Genomic DNA, 23,263 nt, shown 5'->3' on the forward strand with positions numbered 1-23,263 from the left:
TGGTGAGATGGATCGTTTAAAAATTACAGCTTTCCATCAATTTTCATTATGTTCGTAGACTCTATTTACATAGTTTTTATTTTATATACATTCTACACACAACAGATAATTGAATTCACACAACTCTTTCCAGCAGACTCTACAAATTTCTCAGGATAAAAGTGACCTAAATTACAGGCCAGGTTCTTTAAACAACTGGTAGTTGTTGTACACGATTTATGCATTTTCATACGTTTCACACGACACAGTCTGGGAGCATCTTTTCTTCAAAATCACCTGAAAATGGAGGATCCTGTAATCAGAAATGCTTAACATGGTAACATAAGAATGGCCAACAAATTGAAAGTATAACGTGAACAAAAGCTTTTATTAATGAAAGGCTGCATATTGCTTTAACATAAGAATGGACAACAAATAGAAAGCATATGTAATGTGAAGAAAGTCACTGCTAATGAGACGCTGCATATTGCTTTATATAACACCAACTCAACTCAGCTTGGTTCCACAATTCTTACGTTCTTCAGGCTTCCCTGCTTTCCCTTCAGCTAAACTTCAATTTCGGGCCTTAGCGATGATGAATTGTTGTTCCTATTTTCTGTCCCCACTCTCTTTCTCTCCTTATTTTATTTTTCTCTTTCAATGAACATGTCAAAGGAATTATCACAATGTATAATACCTAATTGCAATCTTTCATGGATGCATTCTGCAAGATGTTTGCTACAATACCCTTCATATTTCAACAACATGATTCAAAGGGAAAGAAGGGTGTCATTTACCAAGTATTTTTTTATGAAAATAATTCAAGAAGCAACAGAAGGGGTGCGGGGGGTTGTGCCATGTATATGCATGTGCTATAAAACAGAATATTAGTATAATAAATATTAAAAAAATGATTTAAAATATTATTGTGGTGCATAAGTTTATCTAGGTATTACAAAAAGATCACTTTGAAGTTTTAAAAACCGGATCACGCAAATCACACATGCTATTCTTATTATTTTTAGGGTAAATTACATTTTGCACCCCCAAAGTATTGCTCCATTTTCAATATGCACATTAAACATCAAAAGTTTAAATTGCACACTAAAGTACCGACTGGTTTCAATTTACACCCTGAACTCCAAAAAGTTGAAATATGAATCCTAAGCTGTCGATATGTTTCAATGTGCACTGTCTGTCCAAGGGGTTAATGCAGAGATTAGTGGGTTCATTAAAACCTATAAGTAGTTTAGGGTTCACATTTCAATGTAATGTCTATCTTAGAAACATTCATCATGACCTTTATAGCATCTACATTTCCTTTTCGCCTTTTTTGCTGTTGGAAACTTTCCAAGTCTATTGGGAACCCAATCCCATGATTTTGTCCACAGTGCATGTTCAATGCATTCTAGAATTTATAGATACTGTACCAAACACCAATATTCATGTCTGCATTATTTCTATGCAGGATAATACCCGAACCAATCATTTTCGATGTTAAAAACAGGCCAAATCAAGCACATAACCAGTAAGAGTGGATGGTCAGGGCCAGAGAAATGTAAAAGACAAGTGTATATACACTTAAATCTACGTATCATTTTAATAGATGAATTGATGGTAAGCAAAGTGCCTTAGAAATAACCTTAGAAGATGAAGGGGGCAAGAATGCCTGCTGCGTGGGATCTCTTAATTGCTGAATCTCCCGAAGCTGCTTTGATATCTCCAGCAGAAGTCTCAATGGATCCTTTTCCCTGTCCACATTCTCCGTGTATAAAGTCAAATTTTCCTTTTCCCCTTGGACTATTTGTAGGCATTCTCTGAGCCTTTCAATCTCACTGTCAATTTTCAACTTTTCACTACCGAATGCAGATAGAGACTCTCTCCCCAAATCAGAAAGCAAGCTTTTGCATCGTGAAAGACTCAACACTGGCAACTCACTACCGATATCCAATCTACCTTTATCAATGTTAGGCTCAGTTCCAGCCCTGCTTATGGTTGGATGATCACTTGGTGCCTCTCTGCTCCAGACTCCAGATGCTCCCATTGTGACAACAGAATCTCTGGGTTCATTAACAGCATTACTAAATAATCCACTTTCTTTTCCACTTTGTTCATTGCAGTTTTCGTTTCTATCATCAACAACATAGACATCATAAACAGCTGGTTCTGTTTCAAGCATGGAACCATGGGGATTGCCATCTGATTTATCTTTATATTTCCCATCTTTCTCTAGCTCTTCACCATCACATGGAACCATGGTGATCGCTGCCTCACCTGTCACCTGTTGGCATACTATGCCATTATCCTCTTTTCCCTTCTCTTCACCAGCTAAAAGAACATTTTTCTCAAGACAGCCATATCCATAAATTTGCCTTTGTTTTTCAACTAAAGGATCCTTATAATTTGAAGAGCAATTTGCACAACTTCCCACTTCATCACCAATCGGCATGTTATTCTCACTCTGCAACATCAACTGTTCATTATCATTCCTTTCAAGGGAAGATGAAGGCATTTGCCCCCATTTATCCTTCTTATCATGTAAATCATCTTTTGGCAGCTCATTTTCTCGAAAACTCATCTGCCTGTATTCTTCAATTTCCTTCTCCAAAAAATGATTCTCCCTCTCCCTCCTAACAAGTATCTCTTTCAAAATATTCATCTCTTCTTCATCATAAGCACACTTTTCTTCTATCATTCTTTGATACTGCCTTGCTTCCATTTCTACTGATGCTTTATCCTGTTGCAGCCGTGATATCATGGCTATCGCCTCTTCAGCAGCACTTGCCGCAGCAGCTCTCTCCTTTTCCAGTTCTAGGTAAAGAGCAGAGCGAGCAGCTTTCTCTTCTTCAAGAGCTAGTTCCAAGATTCGGATAGTATGAACTTCATTTTTAAAAAATTCAGTTGGAGATTTAATTATGTTTGTTTCTACTGAAGAAGATATGCCATTACCCTCACCAAATGATTCACTCAGTTCAAAATTATGCTGGCTTCTTTCTCCCACATCAATGCCCATTGATCCATTTGTTTCACCTAAATGGCATGACCACGAAATCAGTAAGCATGGTAATACAACGTTTAATATGTATTGCCTAATCAAATTTAGTGTGCTCAATTCATACAAAATTCAATTTCAGATTTTCAACATCTGGAAATTTTGACCTTTCTATACAAAAGATAAATGTATTGGCAAAACTTTAAATACTGTTTCCCTTCCAACCAGCTATAAATTGATTTTAAACCTATTATCAGAAGTCAAATGAACTTAATGAATGTTGCATTTAAATAGCTGATGAGAAATCCACAGGGAAAGTGTAAGTTTCGGCAGAAAAAGATCTTAGCAGTAAAATTAGACAAGTTTGAATAATTCACTCACCCATGAAAGGAATTTCTCTCCCATTTACAGGACCTAAGCTTTCACTGGTTTTGCCTCTCATTTCAGCGCCATCATAAGGAGTGTTACCAGCAACAACTGAATGTGAATAATCATTTGGCAAAACAGAATAGAATTGTCTGTTTTCAAGAACAGCTCTCCTTCTGCGCCGAAGTCCAGACCTTTGCTTCAGGTTCATAATCCTCTTCGGGACATCATACCCTCTTTCCCGATCAACCATGTTTTGCAATCTAGAACTGGAAAATGAGCTGCAAGATGCTTCTTTCTCCAGTCCAACGACCCCACTTTCACATTTTCCATCTCCAACTGGCTGCTTACCTGAATTACATGCTTGATCGTCGAACCAAACCAAATTAAAAGGGAACTTACTCATCACCGACTTATGAACAGAATAGATAATTCCTTTTGGCCAATTAACGAGCAAATCATGCATGCACAAATTGCTATTTTTATAGCCAAAAACCCCATTACAAGGACACGGCAGATGCAGCCCAAAAAGGCTCAAAAATTTCGAGGGTAAAAACGCAAAAGCCGATACACAAAGCAGGATATAAGCCAGAAAAAGCTCGAGAAATGCTTCTATAAGACATCCCAAAGTCCACGGACGAACTGCTTGCAAAACCATCCTTCTTCGAAGATCCCAACACCCCAGATTTGTCCAAAGAAACTTACGTAGTAATTGACCATTACAAGCACTTGAGAACTGAAACCCCAATTCCTACGGAGAAAATGCAAGCTTATAAAGATCAGGGTACCAAAAATTAACCGAAAAGAAACAGCCCGCTAAGTAAAATGCAATAGTTACATAAATAAAGATTTGAGCAGTACAAAGAAGAGCCTGGGAATCAAAGATTCTTCACAAAGTGTGAACTGATAATTATAGCACATGCTTCTCCATTAATATATTAAAGATCATGTGGAGCAAATTAAAATAATTAAGGACCGCGAGTACTTAGTTCAAAAGGAAGCCGAAAAATAAAATAAAACGCATTAACCCGGAGTAGAGTTCGACACAACTACAAGTAAGCTGAATTTGAAAACCCACCAAGGATTCAACAATATTGGCAATGATTTCGTAAGGGCTTCGTTGGCTTCGCACATGAGCAGATCTCCGCAGCTTCCTGCGTGCGGGAACAGACGGGTAGTTCACACTTCACGGCTTTGAAGTGGCAAAGTAGGACAGGGCGATAAGCCAGTTCACCACGACGTCGTTTTCGAGCGAAAAATGTAAGTTTTGTCTTGGCGTCAAGAACGTGTCGTCTCGTGGATTTCGGGTTTTGGTTTCAAGTCTAAACCGTACATTTCGTGGAAGCCTTAACGAAGCGCCGCCAAAAGCCATCATTGCGCGCGGGATTTTAGTATAAACCTTATCTCAATTCGTAATGACTTTTTCCAAGCTCTTTAGCATCGCAAAAGTTCCTTCGATGTGTAAGAATATCGGTCGGCACCGGAAAACCGACCGGATCAAATAGATTGGTTGGAATCGGATCGGACTGTGACTCTTGGACCGGATTAGAATAGGACAGACCGAATGTATATATCTATTTTTAAATATCTTATATATATAATGTATTATTTTATATAATAGTTGTATAAATTAATTATATAATTTTTTATCTAAAAAATTATTATTGACTACATATATAATAAAATTATTTATTTAATATTATTTAATTATATATAAAATGTTAAAGAGATTATTTAGTTTTAATTTTATTAATTTTATTAATTTTTATGTCAAAAAAAGAAATAAAAGGAAATAAAATATTCATATACCGAATAGGATTGACTGGACTAAAAAAAATGATGGTTCAAAATTTTCGATCCGTAACCTCTTTCGAACCAATTACATCCCTAAGACTCAAATAATCAATTGTAACGAAAGAATTGCGCTACTTTGCTATAGGGTGCTCGTGTCTGAAGAATTATTAGATATTTTTAAAATATGAATAAGATGCAAATACAACGAATCTATATTTCAAGAGTGTCTTGTAATTATAATTACTTGTATAAATCTCGTACTGTTTTCTTAAAAAAATAGTGCTCAATTCTTTAATCTTTAGAAAGGTTAAATAATTCTCAAATTCTCCTTAGAATTAAACAATTGACAAAATATCAGGCTCTTTAAATTAGAGCAAAAAGAGTTGTGCCGAAGGCCCTCCCCTTACCCTTCCCCATTCCTTCCTTATTGGGCTCATTGGGCTTGCCCTGGCCCATTCTACTCAAACCCAAGCCCCCTCCATCCTCCCTCAAAACGCACCGCTTCAACCACTGCATTTTATTATGCAACTCTCTCATCTGCTTTTCGATATCAGACAACACTTCCATCCAAGTTTCCTCTTTCGAGTCAACATAGCCTCTGCCATCCCCTTCACCACACTGAGTACCTTCCGAAAGAGCTACCATCTCTAACTTGGGCAGCCCTACCATCTCTGCCTTTTTCGCATCTCGATGCCCCTCAAGTCGACCTTGGAGTGCCTCCCTATACGACGGAAGTGGCAGACTATCCAACGGAGGTGAAGGCCTCCATGGGTGACTACTCTGTTCATCCCTCCCAAAACAGAGGAAGTTGCAGAGAGCTCCTTCAACATATTGTCAAAAATCCTCCACCCTACCCCATCCCTCCCATGCAGAATCACTAACAGCCCATGCCGCTTCACTTGGCCAAACTCCGATAAGGAAAAGAAACTCCCATAGGAGTTATGCTGCCTCTACACCACCAAGACATGAGCCCCACTTCTTCTCGATCTAGAAAACTCGGATGAACCCCATTGGCTACACCTTCCTTCACTATAACAGCCAGCCATCCCAACGATTCTTGATCCATGGAAATGTATTTTATAGTGCGACAACTACTCTTCGTGATTCTCCACCACCTACCATTGACCTTCTTGAACTCGAAGCACTTTTGATCAATAATAACATTCCTATTTGACCCCATCATGACACAATTGGGCTAGACACCGCAACAAGAATAATAAGAAAGAGGATAGAAATGCACTAGAGATGGAAAGGTTAGGAATTTCCCCTACGAGAAACGTCAAGAGAATAAGAAAAGCAAAGTAAGAGCAGTAATTGTTGAATCCAATGTTTCAAGTTTTGTGTAATTATATATCTACACATGGATTTTGATGATAACAAATAAATTCAAAGAATAAAGAAGTCTCAAACTCAAGTTGTCTACACAATGGAGTCAAGCACATCAAGGAAACAAGTATGAGCAAGAAGGGAACAAGTTCACATTAAAGTCATAGAGTAATATTGTAAATCTCTTAAAAATTCGAAATTAGGATTAAGGTTCAAAATTAATATTTTATCATAAAACATTAAAATACATTTTCTATATGTGCATGAATATTTTAAAAATTAAATTTGAAAATTTTGAAAGATGATTGATTGTCATCTTTCACATGTGCATACCTTGATTAAAGGGTTGAACTTTGAAAATATTAAAGATAATTGATTGTCATATTTCACATGTGCATGTTTTATTTGAATATTTTTAAAAGTGATTGATATTTTTTTTTTACTTATGTAAAAGGTAGATGATTTTGTTTGAATGATTTGAAAAATAAAGTGTGCTCCTTTTGTCATATACAAAAAGTAAAGATTAGATTTGAAATATTTGAAAAGTAAAGTGTGCTCCTTTTGTCATATGCCAAAAGTAAAAGATTAGGTTTGAAGTTTTTGAAAAATGAATGATGTTATCTTTGACAATTGAAAAAGAAGAACATTTTATTTGAATTTTTTGAAAAAGTGAATGATATTGTCTTTGACATGTGAATCTTTTTAAATTTGAATATGAAGTCTCATATGCCTATAAATAGGTCATTTGAGAGTTTCACATTTACAACATCAAGAGCATACAACATTCATTCAAAACTTTCATTCTCTTTTCTCTAATCATTGAGCGTTAATCCTTGTTCATCTTGAGATATATAGTTTGCGCTATATTATTCTTATTTCACTCATTGAGAAATGTTTTCTGATAACCTACCCACTATCAACTCTTGTATCAGTAAAAGGATGTGTATAACCCTTGTGCATGCAGAAAGTGTTCTATACAGGAAATAGTTGAATCACCACCTGTAAGGTGATTGTAAGTGTAGAGGGTGTTCTACACGGATCCTTTGTAGCGGTATTGTTCAAAGGTGTAATAGGTTTCTATCTCCACCTAAAAGAGGTTGAATAGTGAATTTGGCGATCTTCAAGGGGTAGCTTGAGGCGAGGACGTAGGCAATGGGGCCGAATCTCGTTAACATACTGAATTTGCTTCTCTCTTACCCTTGCTCTTTATATTTATTACTGTTTCGTATTTTGTTTATATTTTATATTATATATTTGATTTATAATTGTTATTTTTTTTAATACAACTCAATTCACCCCCTTTTTGTGTTAGTCATCTGGGCAACAGTAATAAATCAAAAGATCATCTCCGAAGAGAAGCGCTAGAGATGGGGAGGGTGAGGAAGAAAGGGTGTCTCAACTTGATAATAAGAGGATCCTATCCTCAACCATAGAGTCCAACTTGAACTCAGATATGGGTTGTTTGGTCAAGTGGTTATCTTATCTTTTATGTTACATACTAGACTAGGCAATAATGCATGCAATCTATTTGTGGCTTGACCACCATGAATAAAGTACTAAAGAAGTATATTTTGAACATGTGTTTGAAGGAGGCATAGTTTACCTCTAATAACCTACTTTTGTCAATAAGTTAACCCTTGTTATGGGATCCATCTGTTGAAAAACTAACCAAGTGTGCACCGTTTTCTTTCTTGGATTATTAGGCACCGTTTTATTTCTTAGCTCTATTAGGCCACCCACCAACTGAGCTCTCCAGCAAAATCAAAAGAAGCTGCACCGAAATTAGATTGTAGGCTGCTTTCTCTTATAAATACGAGAGAGCTTAGTTGTGAAAGAATGGGAGAAAAATCAGAGAAAGAGAGTACGTGAGAGAGAGAATTTGTAGAGTTTTGTAAATCTCGTACAAATTCAGTAAAAGAGGCTCCAGTGGACGTAAACAATTTGCTGAACCACTTAAATATCGTTTTGTGTGATTTTGGACAGGCCGAGTGCGCAAGAATTGGTATAAGAGCTTTGGTTCAAGCTGTCCAGAAATCAAGTTGTTCGAAATCAACTTTTGACAACTGCAGGGTGTTCCTCGCATCGAGATGAATCCGTTGCCACAAACAGAATCGAAAACGGAGGTCGGACGAAACTGCACGCGTCGGTAGAAGCTAGGAGCGTGAACACACGCGCTCCACGCACATCTGGAGGTTGAAGACGAGTGCCACTCGTGCTCCACGTGCCCCCACACGTAGACACGTGCCATACACGCCATGGAGGTTGACGATGTGTGAAGTCCACGCTTCACACGCGCCCTCACGCGCCCAGAAGGTAGAGGACGCGTGAACTACACGCGCTCACGCACCCACCACACGCCCTATAGAGGAATCTGCGCGTGTCCTACACGCTCCCAAGCGCTCCACTCGCACTGCTTCCACGCGTGCATCTCACGCGCTAGACGATTAGGACCGTTCATTTTTTAGATCCATTTTGATCTTGATCTAAGCCATTTGGAGTCCGATTTCAACGATCAGATAGTGCTTTCCAACTATTTGGATCATTCCGGACTCATCCGTACAGTTAGAATTTTGAAATTTTGTGTCTAAATTTTCTAAATTCAAATGGAAAGATCTAGAAGAGATAGGAGTTCTGAAAATGCCAGTAGCTCTGGACGTCTGTCCACAGTGTCAAATGCCAAGTTTGAAGTTGAGAAGTTCGATAGAATAAGCAGCTTCGGCATGTGACAGTGTGAAGTCATGGATGTTTTGATCCAACAAGAGTTGGATATTGCGTTGGACGGAAAGCCAGATGATATGACTGAACATGATTGGAAGAAGCTTAATACCCAAGCTTGTAGTACAATTAGGTTATGCCTTACCAAAGAATAGAAGTATTTTGTCATGAGAAAGACAAATGCTAAGAAATTTTGACAAAAATTGGAGGATAAGTTCATAAAGAAGAGCATTGAGAGTCGTTTGCACTTGAAGAAAAAGCTCTTCAGATTCTAATTTCGTGAAAGTATTTCTATGTCCGAACATCTAAATAGTTATAACCAAATTCTTGCTGATTTGATAAATTTGGATGTTGAAATTGAAGATGAAGATAAAGCTTTACTTTTGTTAAATTCCTTGCCTAATACATATGAGCATTTAATTACTACTATACTGTATGAGAAGGAAAAGATTAGTTTTGAAGATATATCTAGTTCTTTAATTAGCAATGAGTACCGCAAAAAGGATAAGCAGGTACAATAAGATATATCAAGTGAAGCGCTAACAGCAAGAGGGAGACCACAATCAAGATATCCCGGAAAGAAGAAAGGTTTTCAATCGAAAACCCGGGCCACATCACGTGGTTCATCAGTCGGCAGAAAACTCGCCAGAGACAAGTGTTTCTTTTGTCACAACAAAGGACACTGGAAGAATGATTCTCCCAAACTGAAGGAACAACAGCAGAATCAACCCACCACAACCAATGTCGTAGACAGAGATGATGATTCATATTTTTTCTTGACAAGTTCATCATCCATTTGTCATTCCGATGAATGGATTATGGATTCCGGATGTACCTATCACATGTGTCCCAATCGGTACTGGTTTACTGACTTCACAAAAATTGAAGGTGGAGTAGTACTTATGGGCAATGATAGTGCCTATAAGACTAAGGGAATAGGTAACATTCGGTTAAAGCTGCACAATGACAGCGTCAAAACTTTGATAGAAGTTCAATATGTTTCGGACTTGCGGAAGAATCTCATCTCACTAGGATCTTTGGATTCAAAGGGATTCAGAATCACCATTGAAGACGGAACTCTCAAAGTACTAATGGGAGTTTAGGTGGCAATGAAGGGCTTGAGGCGAGGAAACTTGTACTTCTTGCAAGGAAGTATTGTTGATGGAAGAGCTTCCACATGCTGTGAGAAGTTAGATGAGACTGATACCGACACCACCAGTCTTTCGCATATGCGTATGGAACACGCTGAAGAAAAAATTTTGCAAACACTGGTGAAGTAAGGCTTACTCAAAGGTGCCAAGACTGATAAACTGTCTTTCTGTGAACATTGTGTATTGGGGAAGCAGAGGCGGATCAAGTTTGGAACCGCAGTACACAATACACAGGGAATACTTGACTATGTACACTCCGATGTTTGGAGACCTACCCAAAATGCATCCTTGGGATGTAAGTATTGGTTTGTAACTTTTGTGGATGATTATTCTCGTCGTGTGTGGGTGTATATGATGAAGAAGAAAGATAAAGTGCTGAAAATCTTCCTTGATTGGAAGAAAATGGTTGAGACTCAAACCGGCAGAAAGATCAAGTGGCTCAGATCTGATTATGGAGGAGAGTATACTTCAGACCCCTTCATGGAAGTATGCCGGAGAGAGGGAATTGTTAGACACTTCACGGTACAAGATACACCACAACAGAACGGTGTGGTAGAACAGATGAACCGTACTTTACTAGAGAAAGTGCGATGTATGTTACTGGATGCTGGATTCAATAAGAAATTTTGGGTTGAAGCTGTGACATATGCCTGCCACCTCATCAACCGACTACTTGCAGCTGCCAATGACAGGAAGACACCCACTGAAATGTGAAAAGGTACACATGCTACTGATTATAACTCTTTACACGTTTTCGGATGTCCTGCTTACTATCATGCTAAAGAAAGTAAGCTTGATCCTAAAGCCAAGAAAGCAAAATTCTTGGGTTTTAGTACTGGTATAAAGGGTATAGACTCTGGTGCATAGAGTCTAAAAAGGTGATCATCAGTAGAGATGTTACATTCAATGAATCTGAGATGCTTAAGTCACATAAGCATAAAGATTCCAATGAAGGCAACCATGATAGCGAAATACCTGGTGATTCACAAAAGGTGGAGTTTTCCACTCGAAAGGATTCAGGAGAAACAAATGGAGAGCACATACAAGATGAGGTTGATAGTCCAATCACAGTACCTCCAATACAACCTGAATCAATAGCAACCAACAGACCAAGATGAGAGAAACGTGTACCGACACGTTTTGCAGACTATGTGGCATATGCATTACCAGCTGAAGGGGGTGAGATTCCAACCACTTACAGAGAAGCGATACAGTCCATTGAACAAGTTGAATGGACAAAGGCGATAAATGAAAAGATACAGTCTCTTCACTAGAACCAGACTTGGGAGCTTGTGCCACTTCCAAAAGGAAAGAAGACAATTGGTTGTAAGTGGATCTTCAATCTGAAAGATGATCAAGCTGCTAAAAATGGATTGCGATACAAAGTTAAGTTGGTAGCCAAGGGCTACGCTTAGACAGAGGGAATTGACTACAGTGAAGTATTCTCTCTTGTTATGAAGCATTCATCTATTGCTAGTTTTGGTTGAACAATATGATCTTGAATTAGCACAGCTTGATGTAAAGACAGCTTTCTTACATGGTGCTCTGGAAGAGGAGATTTATCTGTCTCAACTAGAAGGTTTCAAAGAAGCTGGAAAAGAAAATTGGGTATTCAATCTGAAGAAGTCACTCTATGGCTTGAAGCAGTCACCTCGGCAATGGTATAAGCGGTTTGACCACTGTATGATGGATCTGAAATACACTCGTTGCCAATACGATCATTGTGTATATTTCAGAAAACTTGCAAATGGATATTTCATTTATTTGCTTTTATATGTAGATGATATGTTAATTGCATGTAAAAGCAAGGGGGGATAAATCGCTTAAAAACTCAATTAAATCATGAGTTTGAAATGAAAGATCTGGGAGAAGCACAAAGAATACTGGGAATGGAGATCAGCAGAGATAGGATGAAAGGTACAGTTCACCTTACTCAGAAGCAGTATCTGAAGAGAATACTGCAACGTTTCAACATCGACTAGAAGACGAAGCCGGTGAGTACTCCTATGGTCCCATATTTCAAGTTCAGTGCATTGCAGTCTTCTAAAACAGATGAAGAGCGGGACTACATGAGGAATGTCCTATATGCAAGTACTGTTGGAAGCTTAATGTATGTCATGATGTGTACACGACCTGATATCTCCCAGGCCGTTAGCTCAGTTAGTCGCTATATGCATAATCCTGAAGAGGTTCATTGGCATGCGGCTAAGTGGATTCTAAGGTATATTTTAGGGACCGTAGATGTTAGTTTGAAGTTCAAAAAGAGTGAAGATAGTTTAGTAACTGGATATGTTGACTCAGACTATGCAGGTAATCTTAACAAACGCCGATCGACAACTGGATATGTGTTCACTATGGCTGGAGGACCAGTTAGTTGGCGATCAACTTTGCAGTCGACAATTGCATTATCATCAACTGAGGCTGAATACATGGCTGTAACAGAAGTCTTGAAAGAAGCTATTTGGTTACAGGGATTGGTAACAGATTTGGGCTTTAAGCAGCAAAAGGTTACCGTTTACTGTGACAGTCAAAGTGCAATTCATTTGACCAAGAATCAAGTATATCACTCTCGAACAAAACACATAGATGCCCGATTTCACTTTGTACGTGAAATATTAGAAGAAGAGGACATCAAATTTTAGAAGATTGGCACTGAAAATAATCCAGCAGATATGTTGACGAAAGTCGTCACAGGGATCAAGTTCTAACACTGTTTGGACTTGATCAGTATTGTACACTGCTGAGCACCCTTCGGGTGCATTAGAGCGTATTCGATAGTAGAAGTCTCTCATGTCAAAGAAAGATGTGCATTTATTTGAAGAATGAATCAGTTTGCAAGCAGCCTGGTATGTTTCACTTGGATGGAGAGGGTAATTGTTAAAAAACCACCGTTTTCTTTCTTGGATTATTAGGCACCGTTTTATTTCTTAGCCCTATTAGGCCACCCACCACCTGAGCTGTCCAGCAAAATCAAAAGAAGCTGCACCGAAATTAGATTGTAGGTTGCTCTCTTCTATAAATAGGAGAGAGCTCAGTTGTGAAAGAATGGGGAAAAATCAGAGAAAGAGAGTACGTGAGAGAGAGAGTTTGTAGAGTTTTGTAAATCTCATACAAATTTAGTAAAAGAGGCTCCAGTGAACGTAGGCAATTTGCTGAACCACTTAAATATCGTCTTGTGTGATTTTGGACAGGTCGAGTGCGCAACACCATCATCCGTGCTCGTAACAAAAATGTGGTCAAAATAAACCACCTCCCCTCCCTCCTTTTCCTAGAGGTGCTATTTCTTTTAACTTTAGGCCCTATGATTATTCAAATTATTTCGTTCTGCTTTCCTTGTGATTGTAGCATTGAAACTTTCTTAGGAGGAACATATGCCTCAAAGCAACAATTTTCCAATGGCCATGGTGATTAATCTATGGATGTAGGGAAAACTAGTTTTAGAGGAGACTTAAAATAACCATGCGAGAAAGATGGTATGAGAGAAAAATGATGCCAAAGGATTTTTCAATCTAATATTCCAGGCAATCGTATTCAAACAACAAGGAAATTAAGCTTACAATGTATTCTTGTTATATCTAATTATATCAATTACATGTTTTGGAAAAAAAAAGATTTATCTACTTTTGTCCATTAGAGGTGTTGCAAGTCATGGGAGCATAACTATAAACTTGTAATTGAATCCATTATTAGTTTACAACAAGTAAAGCAGGAAAAAATATAAGAAAGATATAATGACTCATGTTAAGTGTTTGACTATGTGATGATAATGCAATGTTAATTAAATGTAATCAGTATCTGATGTATACTTATATTCTCATCCTGGGAATGACATGCATCCGAGTGCAGAACTTGCAGCTTTCTATGTGTATATGCATGTGTGGGTGATCATAACTAGCATTGCTAAGGAATATTTCTTTTTATGTACCAAGTTCCTGAATATAGTAATGGAGAAGATATCTCATATGCTGCCAATTACCACATCCCCTCATCTTCAAACACTTGCTGAAATGATTAAAAATTTTCAAGTTGTATAGGTTCGTCTACCATTCTGTTGTGTATTTTCCTTCTGGATGCATGCATATTTTAATCTACGACGTGGTAACTCTAAGCAACTGCTAAAGCGGTCACGCATGCTTAACTTCTTCCATTTCGAGAATAGGATCTTCCTTCTTTTGTAATGAAGAATGGTAATTAAAATAGATACGAAAGATAACAAACTTGTAGCTCCGAAAGTAATGCAGCTTTTCTTTGCCTTTTTGAGCTCAGTTAGGGATAGGATTCCTGTTGAGGGAGCACCCTGTGTTTGCCCTTGCTACAGTTGCAACTGTGGTGGTAAGCAAATTTCTGTTTGAGTGATGAAGTTCTGATTACACAAATATGTAGATCCAACCTGTATAATCATGCAGGGAATTTGGACTCTTTTCCCATATGCTGTGGCTGCTTCAACAGCATTATTCCTTTTCCTGCGACGCCGCTACTCCTCCTAGTGATCAGAATTGCTGCTTAAATAATCTACACCCAAAATAATAGAGGCTTGAAGTTGTCATATTGGTATACTGAGAAATGAATTCTAATCTCATACTGTAGGTTGTTGTATCCGTTTGTTGAATAATTATCTATTGATCCCTTTCATTTGTGGCTATTTGACTGGGTGAAAATGGTCTAATTTTAGTGAGAGAAAATGATTTGCAAATTTCACATAAAGCTGATTGGAATTTCCATTAGCAAAAAGTTTGTGCCTATATTGTCACCATTCTAACTTATTTTTGGTAGAATGTTTCTTGGAGAATAGAATAAAATATAAATGGAAGAGCTAAAAGGTGCTCACCAGATACTACCTGAACGCAACACACAACATGCAGAACTGACAATTTTTGTCACAATTTGTGAACTTAACACAAACTCAAGAAAAAACTTGCAGATTAAGGTTGAGGGGTCTGATTCATTTAAATAATTGGGTTTGGTAAAGATTGGCTCATATATGATATAAACCCAACATGTTGGCCTTAATTTGCTGATGATACTTGTAATTATCTATAGAGTTGGTCCGTTAACTTCAATTTAGCTCCTAGTCTGCAAAGACATTTATACCAGCAAGCTTGTGTCTTCAAGAACAGGTGATGGCTTTCTTTTTCGAAGGTAACTTTGCAATAGTACTACTTGTGCTAAACACTGATATTGGTACATTAATTCTCGTTAGTCGCAGACCTGTGCAATTTGCATGAATAGAATTTTTTTTTTTTTTTAAATAAAAAGTACTATATGTAGTTAAGTTAGTTAGCTACATGTGTTAAATCATTATACAATAAATAAAATGTTTAGAAGAACACCAATATTAGCACCTTGACCTCCAAAACTTGGTTGACCACCTTGATATTCTCTCTCCTTACCGTCGTTTAATTTCTTTGTTAGTGATGAGAAACCTCACAAATTTTGCTCGAGTGTATAGAAGAATTGATCTCTCTTTATATAGTGTGCCAAAATAATCGTAGCCATTTAAATCCATTAACTTTTATGAATTCATTAATTACACAACTAAAAAAGGCATGAATTGAGGAAACCAAAAAGATATGCGTTCTGAAAACTAAAAAGCTTTAAATAAAAGTTAGTCATTCAATAGATATATTATTTTACATTTAATATCATTATACAATTGCATATGCTATTTAGTTCTTATTTACTAACAGGATAGGAAATTGAATTTTGTGGTTGAATAGGAGAAAAGCTCCCTACTTCCAAAATTACATGTTTTAATAGATTTTCTTTTTCACCAATTAGTTTGTCTTTGTGGTTTTAGATGTTACAAAAACTTCACGCTACTTCTTTGTGTTTTCTGTGCATATTGTCAAGCTCATTTATTTAAATTTGTAATGTTGTGTTTTAATTGTGTTCACTCGTGTAATCGGTGGTCATGTACTCAGACACTGATGTTTGTCAATATATTCATCAATTTGTTCTTTCTTTCGGTTTTACTTGTGTTATTTGGTTTTAGTTCATTTCTTTTCTTAGTGTACTTCAGTGTTTGTCTTTGTATACATGCTGTATCGATATCACTTTTCATCTGTGTCATCTCTGTTTGGAGAATTTCACTATGAAAACCAGCTACGAGTACCACATGAAGCCTATGATAAAACATCTCTCAAGGCCAACTGCTATCATGGCCTTTTACAACCAGTTGTCCCTCATCATAATCATACTGTAGAGACTCCACACGGTTACAATATCCCACATAGTAGAACTTAGCATAACTTGCAGAAAACAAAGAGTCTTCAGTGCTGCTATTATCAAGATGGATATACATATCTCCATAAATAATCGCCAAAAAGTTTCCAAGCGTCTTAACTTTACCAGCATTTCTTGAGTAGTAATACTTCAACTCGACCGAGCCTGACTCTATTTTTACAAACCTTAGAAAAAATGAAAAAGAAAAGAAAAAAGTCTTGGTTTTAGGATAAATACTTCAGAGCTGTATTCACTAGAAATCAGTTGGCATGTTCATGAGATGCGAGATAAGAGAGCTGAATGCTGTAGGCTTCTTTCAGTTCTGCCAAAACCTCAGCAATCGTTGGTCTTTGAGATGCATCTCTCTCTACTGACCTCACAGCAATTAAGGCTGCCTTTCTCATGCTCTCCACGTCAAAAGTTCCCATTAGGCTCTCATCAACAATCTCAAATGCCCCTGCCTGTAAATAGGGCTTGGCCTGCACTTGACATTTCAAAAACAACACTACGAAGAATGAATAGAGATAAACATTCATACCAGGACTCCGACCATATTTTTAGGATTTATCAGGAATTTCTCCCATTTTCAGCCATGAGTTTTCAAGTCCTAAATAATTACATGGAAAATTTTGGTGGTTCTGTTACTCAGCAAAATTTAAAAGAAGAAAGAAAAATTTCAGCTTACCCATAACACCAGATTGAATGAGTCTGGAGTTCCCGAGTGACTCAAAGGTTCTCTCCCACACATGATCTCCAAGAGAACAACCCCAAAGCTGTACACGTCACTCTTCTCGGTTAGCTGTTGGGTGGAATAATATCTGCATACAACATCCACTTTGAGTATCATAATTATCAAGAATAAAAAAATATATTGTCTTAGGTTTTTTCCCGTTTCTTTTGGTTAACTTACTCTGGATCTAAATATCCAGCAGTGCCCTTGACAACAGTTGTAACATGAGTTGCATCTGCCTGGGTTATCTGTTTAGAGAGGCCAAAGTCACAGACCTTGGCATTCATTTCCTCATCCAAAAGAATATTGCTGCACTTCACATCACGATGTATGATTCGTGGTTCATTTGCATTGTGTAAATAGTCCAATCCTAGAAAAAAAAAATTGTCTCAGAAATGGAATCATTTATCTCCTTAATAGTAACTTGTCATGTTTATAATGGAAAATTGCTTGTACGAAAAAATAAATCTTCTAATTTCTAAGAAAAAGAGTGAAGGTAATGTAGTGATCTAGTTAGTTATCCATGGTAATGGTTTTGGTATACCCAGAGTCATGTACTTTTTATTAAAGAGTTGGGTACTTCATAGATGAAAAGATAGAGTATTAAGTGATCCAAAGAAGCATTGATTTGTCCTAAAAAGATGGCTGCCCAGATATCTGCTCTACTATTTCTATGAGGTACAGTTCGACTAATGGTGGAAGCTTTTTTACAATGTGTTTGCCCATTTCTGTATCAATACATCCAAGAGTTTTTGGTGGCAATAAATCTAAAATATCTCTTTCAGATGAAGTGGTGATTGTTTTCCTATGCAGTCTTGAAGGTTGATGATAGAGAAGAGACATACCTGTCGCAGCATCAATAACAATTTTCAGTCTGCGAACCCAGCTTAATGAAGCTTTTTTACTGATTGGACCTGGAAGTAACACCAAGAATATAAACAGGAAATTCTCATAAAATTGCTCCCTAACACTAGGAATATAAGCAAGAATTACTTCCTAATATGTATCATGCATACAGTACCGTAAAGGCAATCAGCCAATAACCCTCCAGGTAGATACTCATAGACTAGTATTTGCTTCTGTGATTCATGACAGAATCCTTCCAAACATACAAGATTTTGATGGCGAATTTGTGACAAAATATAGACCTGAAAGCAGCCCCCAATATGGGAAAGAGAAAAGTTAGGCAAGGACACGAGAATCATAATTCCCAAGGTGTATGCAACAAGCTGCGTGAATCTATTTTCTCATGACTCCACGGTATGGAAAAATCACACTTGAATAGTTCAGATGGAGAACCTCATTGATAAACGAATCAGCCCCAAGTTGGCTTTTATCAAACCGCACTTTCACAGCAACTAATTTACCATCAGGAAGCTTTCCAAGGTAAACAGATCCGAAACTACCACGGCCTATAACCTCCTTAAATTTGTTTGTAGCTGCTTTGATTTCTTTGTAGGAAAAGACTTTTGCTGCATTCCAGTTTCGCATTTCTGTTGTAGACCCTAACAATAAAAAAAAATGCCAGTATAAGAATCAAGTAAAAGACTTCAATGTGCAGAAAAATATTGTAAACTTTTACATACTTGATGTATATGTGACTTCAGTTCTCTTTTTCTTTATGCAGATGAAAAGTATAATCGAAAAGAAGAGAAGTGCAAGTATGGCTCCACCAGTTGCCCCAGCTATAATTGCTATATGATCATGTCCAGTGTGCTTCTTTTGGGGCAATATAGTAACTTGCGGTGTCTCAATTGAAGGGTTGGATGAAACGCCACTGCATGTCATTGTGGAGAAGGAAAGGCACAAATTCCCTGACGTTCTGCACAAAACCAATACATCAGAATTGTTGAAAGAAAAACAAGCGTAAAGTGAAGCAATACTAATTACGTTACAAACCTAATTTCCAAAGTTTCTCTGTTCAAAGACTCTGGTAGGGTACCTTGTAGTTTGTTGTTCTCCAGATTCCTGTAGAATACAGGATAGGACATAATTTTATCCAGTGAAGAACATGGTTTTATCTTTTGAATTGTTCTTGTTGTTAGTCAAATGTAGAAGATGCATCTTTACATGGCCGATACGGTAAGATTTGATTTAGAGGAAATGTCTAAAATTAAACTCTGCATGTTAGCGGTGTGGAGAATATATCCAACACACTGATAAATATAGTTCATGTTTTACCTTAATTAGAAACATGATATATTGCAAACCACTGATTGAGTCTAATTAAGGCTCACTTACAATAAGTGAAGGTCCACCAACTCTCCCAAGCTATCAGGAACTATTCCCTGTAAACTATTATTTTGCAAGTCCCTGCAGAAGAAAGAACAAACAAAGATAGAGGGAACGTTGAGAGGATGCAATATCAGCATCACCATTTGGCTCCGTAATACTGGTCCAGAAACAGAATGCAGCTTACAGAATGCGAAGGCCAACCAAGGTGTCCAAATCCGAACCAAAGGAAGTTAGCTCATTGAAACTCAGGTTCCTGAAAGTTCCAATTTAAGTGACTATTTTCATTTGTCCATAGAAAAGGAGGAAGGGGGGGGGGGGGGGGAAATGAAGTTATGAATACTTCGAAGGGGTATTACAATTTCTCAAGCTCTTGCAAGCTACCCAAGTTCTGTATCTCGCCAGTAAGGGAAGTGTTATGCAGATCCCTGGGGCATAGCAACAAAGACATCATCAGAAACTGAGTGTGAGAGAATGCAAAGTTAATGTTTAGGCAGTTTTCTGAGTTTTAAAAGACTTTACAGTGTTTTAAGATCCAACAAGTCACCAAATGTTGGACTGATTGACCTCAGGTTGATGTCTGAAAGGTCCCTAAAAAGCAAACCCATATCATGAGATCACTTGAGGAGAATAGACTCAAGATTTAAACGATTTTGTTTTTTTTTTTTTTGTTTTTTTTTTTTCCTTTTTGTGTATGTGCATACAATGATGTAACAAGACTTCCTTCGCAACCAATATGGTCCCATGCTGAAGGAGAGCACGGATCATCTTGCCATCCCAGATTTAAACCAGTGGACTGCTCAATGACCTGAAGTGCTGAAACTGCAAGAATGTTTTGAGACCACAAGTAAGATTTAGACAATCCTATCAAGTGGAATGAATTCAACAAGCATGAAGAACCAAAAGGTCAATAGCACCTGTGGTTGAGGAAGCTTCCGGTGGAATATCAACTATCTCATACACCTCAATTGCATTGATTTGAGGATAGTAAGTAATACTCTTCAGTGTAAGGTTCAAGCTCTTAATCCCCTTCTGTGTAATATATAGAGCACTAACATTTGATATCTTTACAGTATAGTTCGATTTCACAACATCTCCGTTAATGAATACGTCAAATGTAGGGGACACAGGAAGAATCCCGGCAAAATAGAGGAAAATGCTGTAGTCACCAAGGGTGTCGAGAGGAAGGTTATATGTCAACACATTTCTTCTTGCCAAAACACGTGCACTTTGAAGCACAGCAGCAGGGGGAGCCTCCCTTAAACTAGACAGATCTAAGCTTCGTTGAATGGTAAACCCCGTTGACAGGTGAAGTGGCATAAAGTTTTGATCATTATCCCATATACGATCATATGGATCCACAGGATACCTGCAGTTATGAAAAAAAAGAATTAAAATCCAATCACTTAAAAACTAAATGTATCATCCAATCCATACATGTCAAAAGGTGGGAGGGCTGAATGGTTAACATACCGCAAGGAGCCATTGGCAAAACCACAATTGATTCTATAACTCTTTCTAAGTGACTTATTGGGAAAATCTCCAATGCCAATTGCATAAGCTCCTTGAGGCAGTGGTCGTACTTCAAGAGAAGAAATGACAGGAGATCCACCTTCTGGAATGGCATGCAAACAGAAGGACAGCGTGTCCTTATTAACTGGCCATAGAAACTCTTCTGTCCAAGGATCATTAGTGGTGAGGTTTATGGTGCTAGTAATAGCTGTCCCAAGAGAAACAGAGAATGCTGGGGGTTTCCCACTTCCATCGTAGTTTTTGTACAGGAATTGTGCCCTTACGAGTATCAACGAGGAAGCATTATTTACTGGGATTCTATAACACTTGCGACCTTCAATATCTGGGAAAACCCGGATTGGATCTCCAGACGAGGAGGTACTGATGTTACCTGTGCTTACATATTCACCGTCCGGGACCCATGATATGTTGGATGAATCAGTATACGTGGTAGTTCCACCGCAAGATATACTCAAGAAACCTGTCGCATGCATATACTGATAATTAACCTTCCATGAGCTCCAAACAATATTAGCCTTTCTAATGTCGATTATGCTTGTTAGTTTTGACACATGCAACGGAAACAATAATTGTAAATTATTTTCAAACTTGAGTTCAAAGCCTTGGCAGTTCAGTTTTGGCATTTTAACACAAATGATGTTGTCCAAAGCGAATTTCACTTGGTAACTGAAAGTTTTTGAAGAAAATTAAGGAACGAGCAAAAATTTTCAATCTCTAAATCTGTATCAAACAGAATGCTCCACTGTCCTGAGAATCATCATGATGAAAGGCTTAAATAAATGAGTTATGTTTTTCCACTCTACGCAACATACAGAATTTACACTTCCTGCCAATTATGGGATGGACGAATGAGAGCAATGAATGCATGACATTGCGATATAAAAATTCAGGACAAAATTTTTGTGACTCCAACAGCAAACAAGCTGGACAAGAGCACAGAAAATCTTTACTGCTGAACGTCACAATCATGGAAGAAAACGTACCGTCTTGGTCACAGAAACCAATAACCCATAAGCCGCAGAACAGAAAGAAACTGACCCAGAAACACCTCATGTTCATGAACTCAGACTCCCTCCACAAATTTCTAGTACTTTTTTTATCTCTCAGAACCACAGACGCCATGACCCGAAATTCTTAATCCATTATTATCGTCCAGCATCTGAAGAAAACGAAAGAGAAAAGATGGGGTGGCGGTAAATGATTGTTTCTTTGGTAGGATAAAGTGACCGATTTGATGAGAGGCCAGGTAATGAGTACGAAGTGGATTTTTCCTTTCTTGAGTTTGAAGCTGCGAAGAAAGGAGAGGTTCTAATAATGGATGACGGTACAGAGAAAAGATGATTAACAAGCATGCTGAGTGGGTAATGATAGTTTTCGGTTAGAAATCAAAAAACCGAAAAGAGATTTTATTTATTATTTTTTTTCAAATTGCTGTAAGTACTATTGTGGCTGCTGCAATTGCTGTCGTAGCAGTTGAAGAGCAGTTAAAGAGGAGAAAAAATGGTAAAGTTGCTAATTAAGATCAAGATCAAGAACATTGTCAACACGTTCTTTGTAGTGGACTCGGTCCTTTACATGTAAAGTACGTAGTTTTAGTCAATAATTTATCTTAACAAGTCATTTTTGTGAACATCACGTGTCTGAAATTTTTTTTCAGCACCGTTGGTCTGAACTTTAAACTCACCAAATCGAGAAAAGAGAAGGGTAGGTTATTCTTCAGTTCTTTTCTACTTGGGTTGCGACTTGCGATGGAAACTGAAATTTGCTAACTAGATCACATAGTTCCCACTATTTCTTAAACATGCCATTAGTACACCATCGTTGAAGAGTTTCTGGTCTCACCTTTTTTTAATTCATTTCTTCCTAACTTTCAAAATGAAACTGTGAAGTTGGTGAGTGGCGAGTAAAAGAAGGATAGAAGTATGAGTAATTGTAGAAATAAAATTATACTAATAATAGCAATAATAATATAATAATAAGAGAAATACTTTAATTACAAATAAATTACACAAAAATAATCTTACAAATTGACGTGATTTCATATGGTTTGTTAGATTGTAAAGTTACTTTTATTGTAAAGTAGATCTAATAGATCACATGAAACTATATCAATTTATAAAATTACTTTGTGTAATCTCTGTGTCTATGATAGTACCACCTTTGTTAAACCGAAAAGATTAAATTCAAAAAACCGAGTGTTAGTCAATGCTTAGAGTGCAAGTT

The 23,263-nt window shown here is 37.5% G+C and overlaps 2 protein-coding genes across 4 annotated transcripts; both read right to left on the reverse strand.

Moving 5' to 3' along the window:
* On the reverse strand, positions 1 to 4,612 carry LOC122303694 (probable myosin-binding protein 6). 2 transcript variants are annotated; one of them, XM_043115592.1, is made up of 4 exons: positions 4,416 to 4,612; positions 3,353 to 4,088; positions 1,622 to 3,009; positions 1 to 292 (listed from the first exon to the last, which is right to left on the reverse strand). In XM_043115592.1, the coding sequence occupies exons 2-4, from the start codon at positions 3,993 to 3,995 to the stop codon at positions 236 to 238; spliced, it is 2,088 nt and encodes a 695-aa protein (XP_042971526.1). In that variant the 5' UTR covers positions 3,996 to 4,088; positions 4,416 to 4,612; the 3' UTR covers positions 1 to 235. The 2 variants fall into 2 exon arrangements, with proteins under 2 accessions (XP_042971526.1, XP_042971525.1); XM_043115591.1 differs by having other exon boundaries at positions 1 to 276; positions 4,416 to 4,606.
* Positions 4,613 to 16,572: 11,960 nt separating this feature from the next.
* On the reverse strand, positions 16,573 to 22,460 carry LOC122303696 (probable LRR receptor-like serine/threonine-protein kinase At5g48740). Of its 2 annotated transcripts, none has more exons than XM_043115593.1 (16): positions 22,024 to 22,454; positions 20,981 to 21,500; positions 20,425 to 20,876; positions 20,212 to 20,329; positions 20,030 to 20,098; positions 19,867 to 19,935; positions 19,695 to 19,763; positions 19,517 to 19,588; positions 19,175 to 19,243; positions 18,862 to 19,097; positions 18,575 to 18,780; positions 18,297 to 18,423; positions 18,121 to 18,189; positions 17,456 to 17,645; positions 17,231 to 17,363; positions 16,573 to 17,024 (listed from the first exon to the last, which is right to left on the reverse strand). In XM_043115593.1, exons 1-16 carry the CDS (start codon positions 22,160 to 22,162, stop codon positions 16,806 to 16,808), a joined length of 2,757 nt encoding a protein of 918 aa, XP_042971527.1. In that variant the 5' UTR covers positions 22,163 to 22,454; the 3' UTR covers positions 16,573 to 16,805. The 2 variants fall into 2 exon arrangements, with proteins under 2 accessions (XP_042971527.1, XP_042971528.1); XM_043115594.1 differs by having other exon boundaries at positions 16,921 to 17,050; positions 22,024 to 22,460.
* Positions 22,461 to 23,263: the final 803 nt, after the last annotated feature.

The sequence above is a fragment of the Carya illinoinensis genome, chromosome 3, assembly GCF_018687715.1.
Source record: "Carya illinoinensis cultivar Pawnee chromosome 3, C.illinoinensisPawnee_v1, whole genome shotgun sequence".
Lineage (NCBI taxonomy): Eukaryota > Viridiplantae > Streptophyta > Magnoliopsida > Fagales > Juglandaceae > Carya > Carya illinoinensis.

Excerpts from the sequence above, each read along its gene's own strand:
- LOC122303696 (XM_043115593.1), bottom strand. The coding sequence starts at position 22,162 with ATGGCGTCTGTGGTTCTGAGAGATAAAAAAAGTACTAGAAATTTGTGG. Across the intron at positions 20,330-20,424 it reads GGAAGCTTCCTCAACCACAG|TTTCAGCACTTCAGGTCATT; the intron begins GTGCTATTGACC and ends ACATTCTTGCAG. Across the intron at positions 18,190-18,296 it reads ATTGGCTGATTGCCTTTACG|GTCCAATCAGTAAAAAAGCT; the intron begins GTACTGTATGCA and ends TGTTACTTCCAG.
- LOC122303694 (XM_043115591.1), bottom strand. The coding sequence starts at position 3,995 with ATGGTTTTGCAAGCAGTTCGTCCGTGGACTTTGGGATGTCTTATAGAA. Across the intron at positions 3,010-3,352 it reads GAGAGAAATTCCTTTCATGG|GTGAAACAAATGGATCAATG; the intron begins GTGAGTGAATTA and ends CATGCCATTTAG. Across the intron at positions 277-1,621 it reads TGCCCCCTTCATCTTCTAAG|GTGATTTTGAAGAAAAGATG; the intron begins GTTATTTCTAAG and ends CTCCATTTTCAG.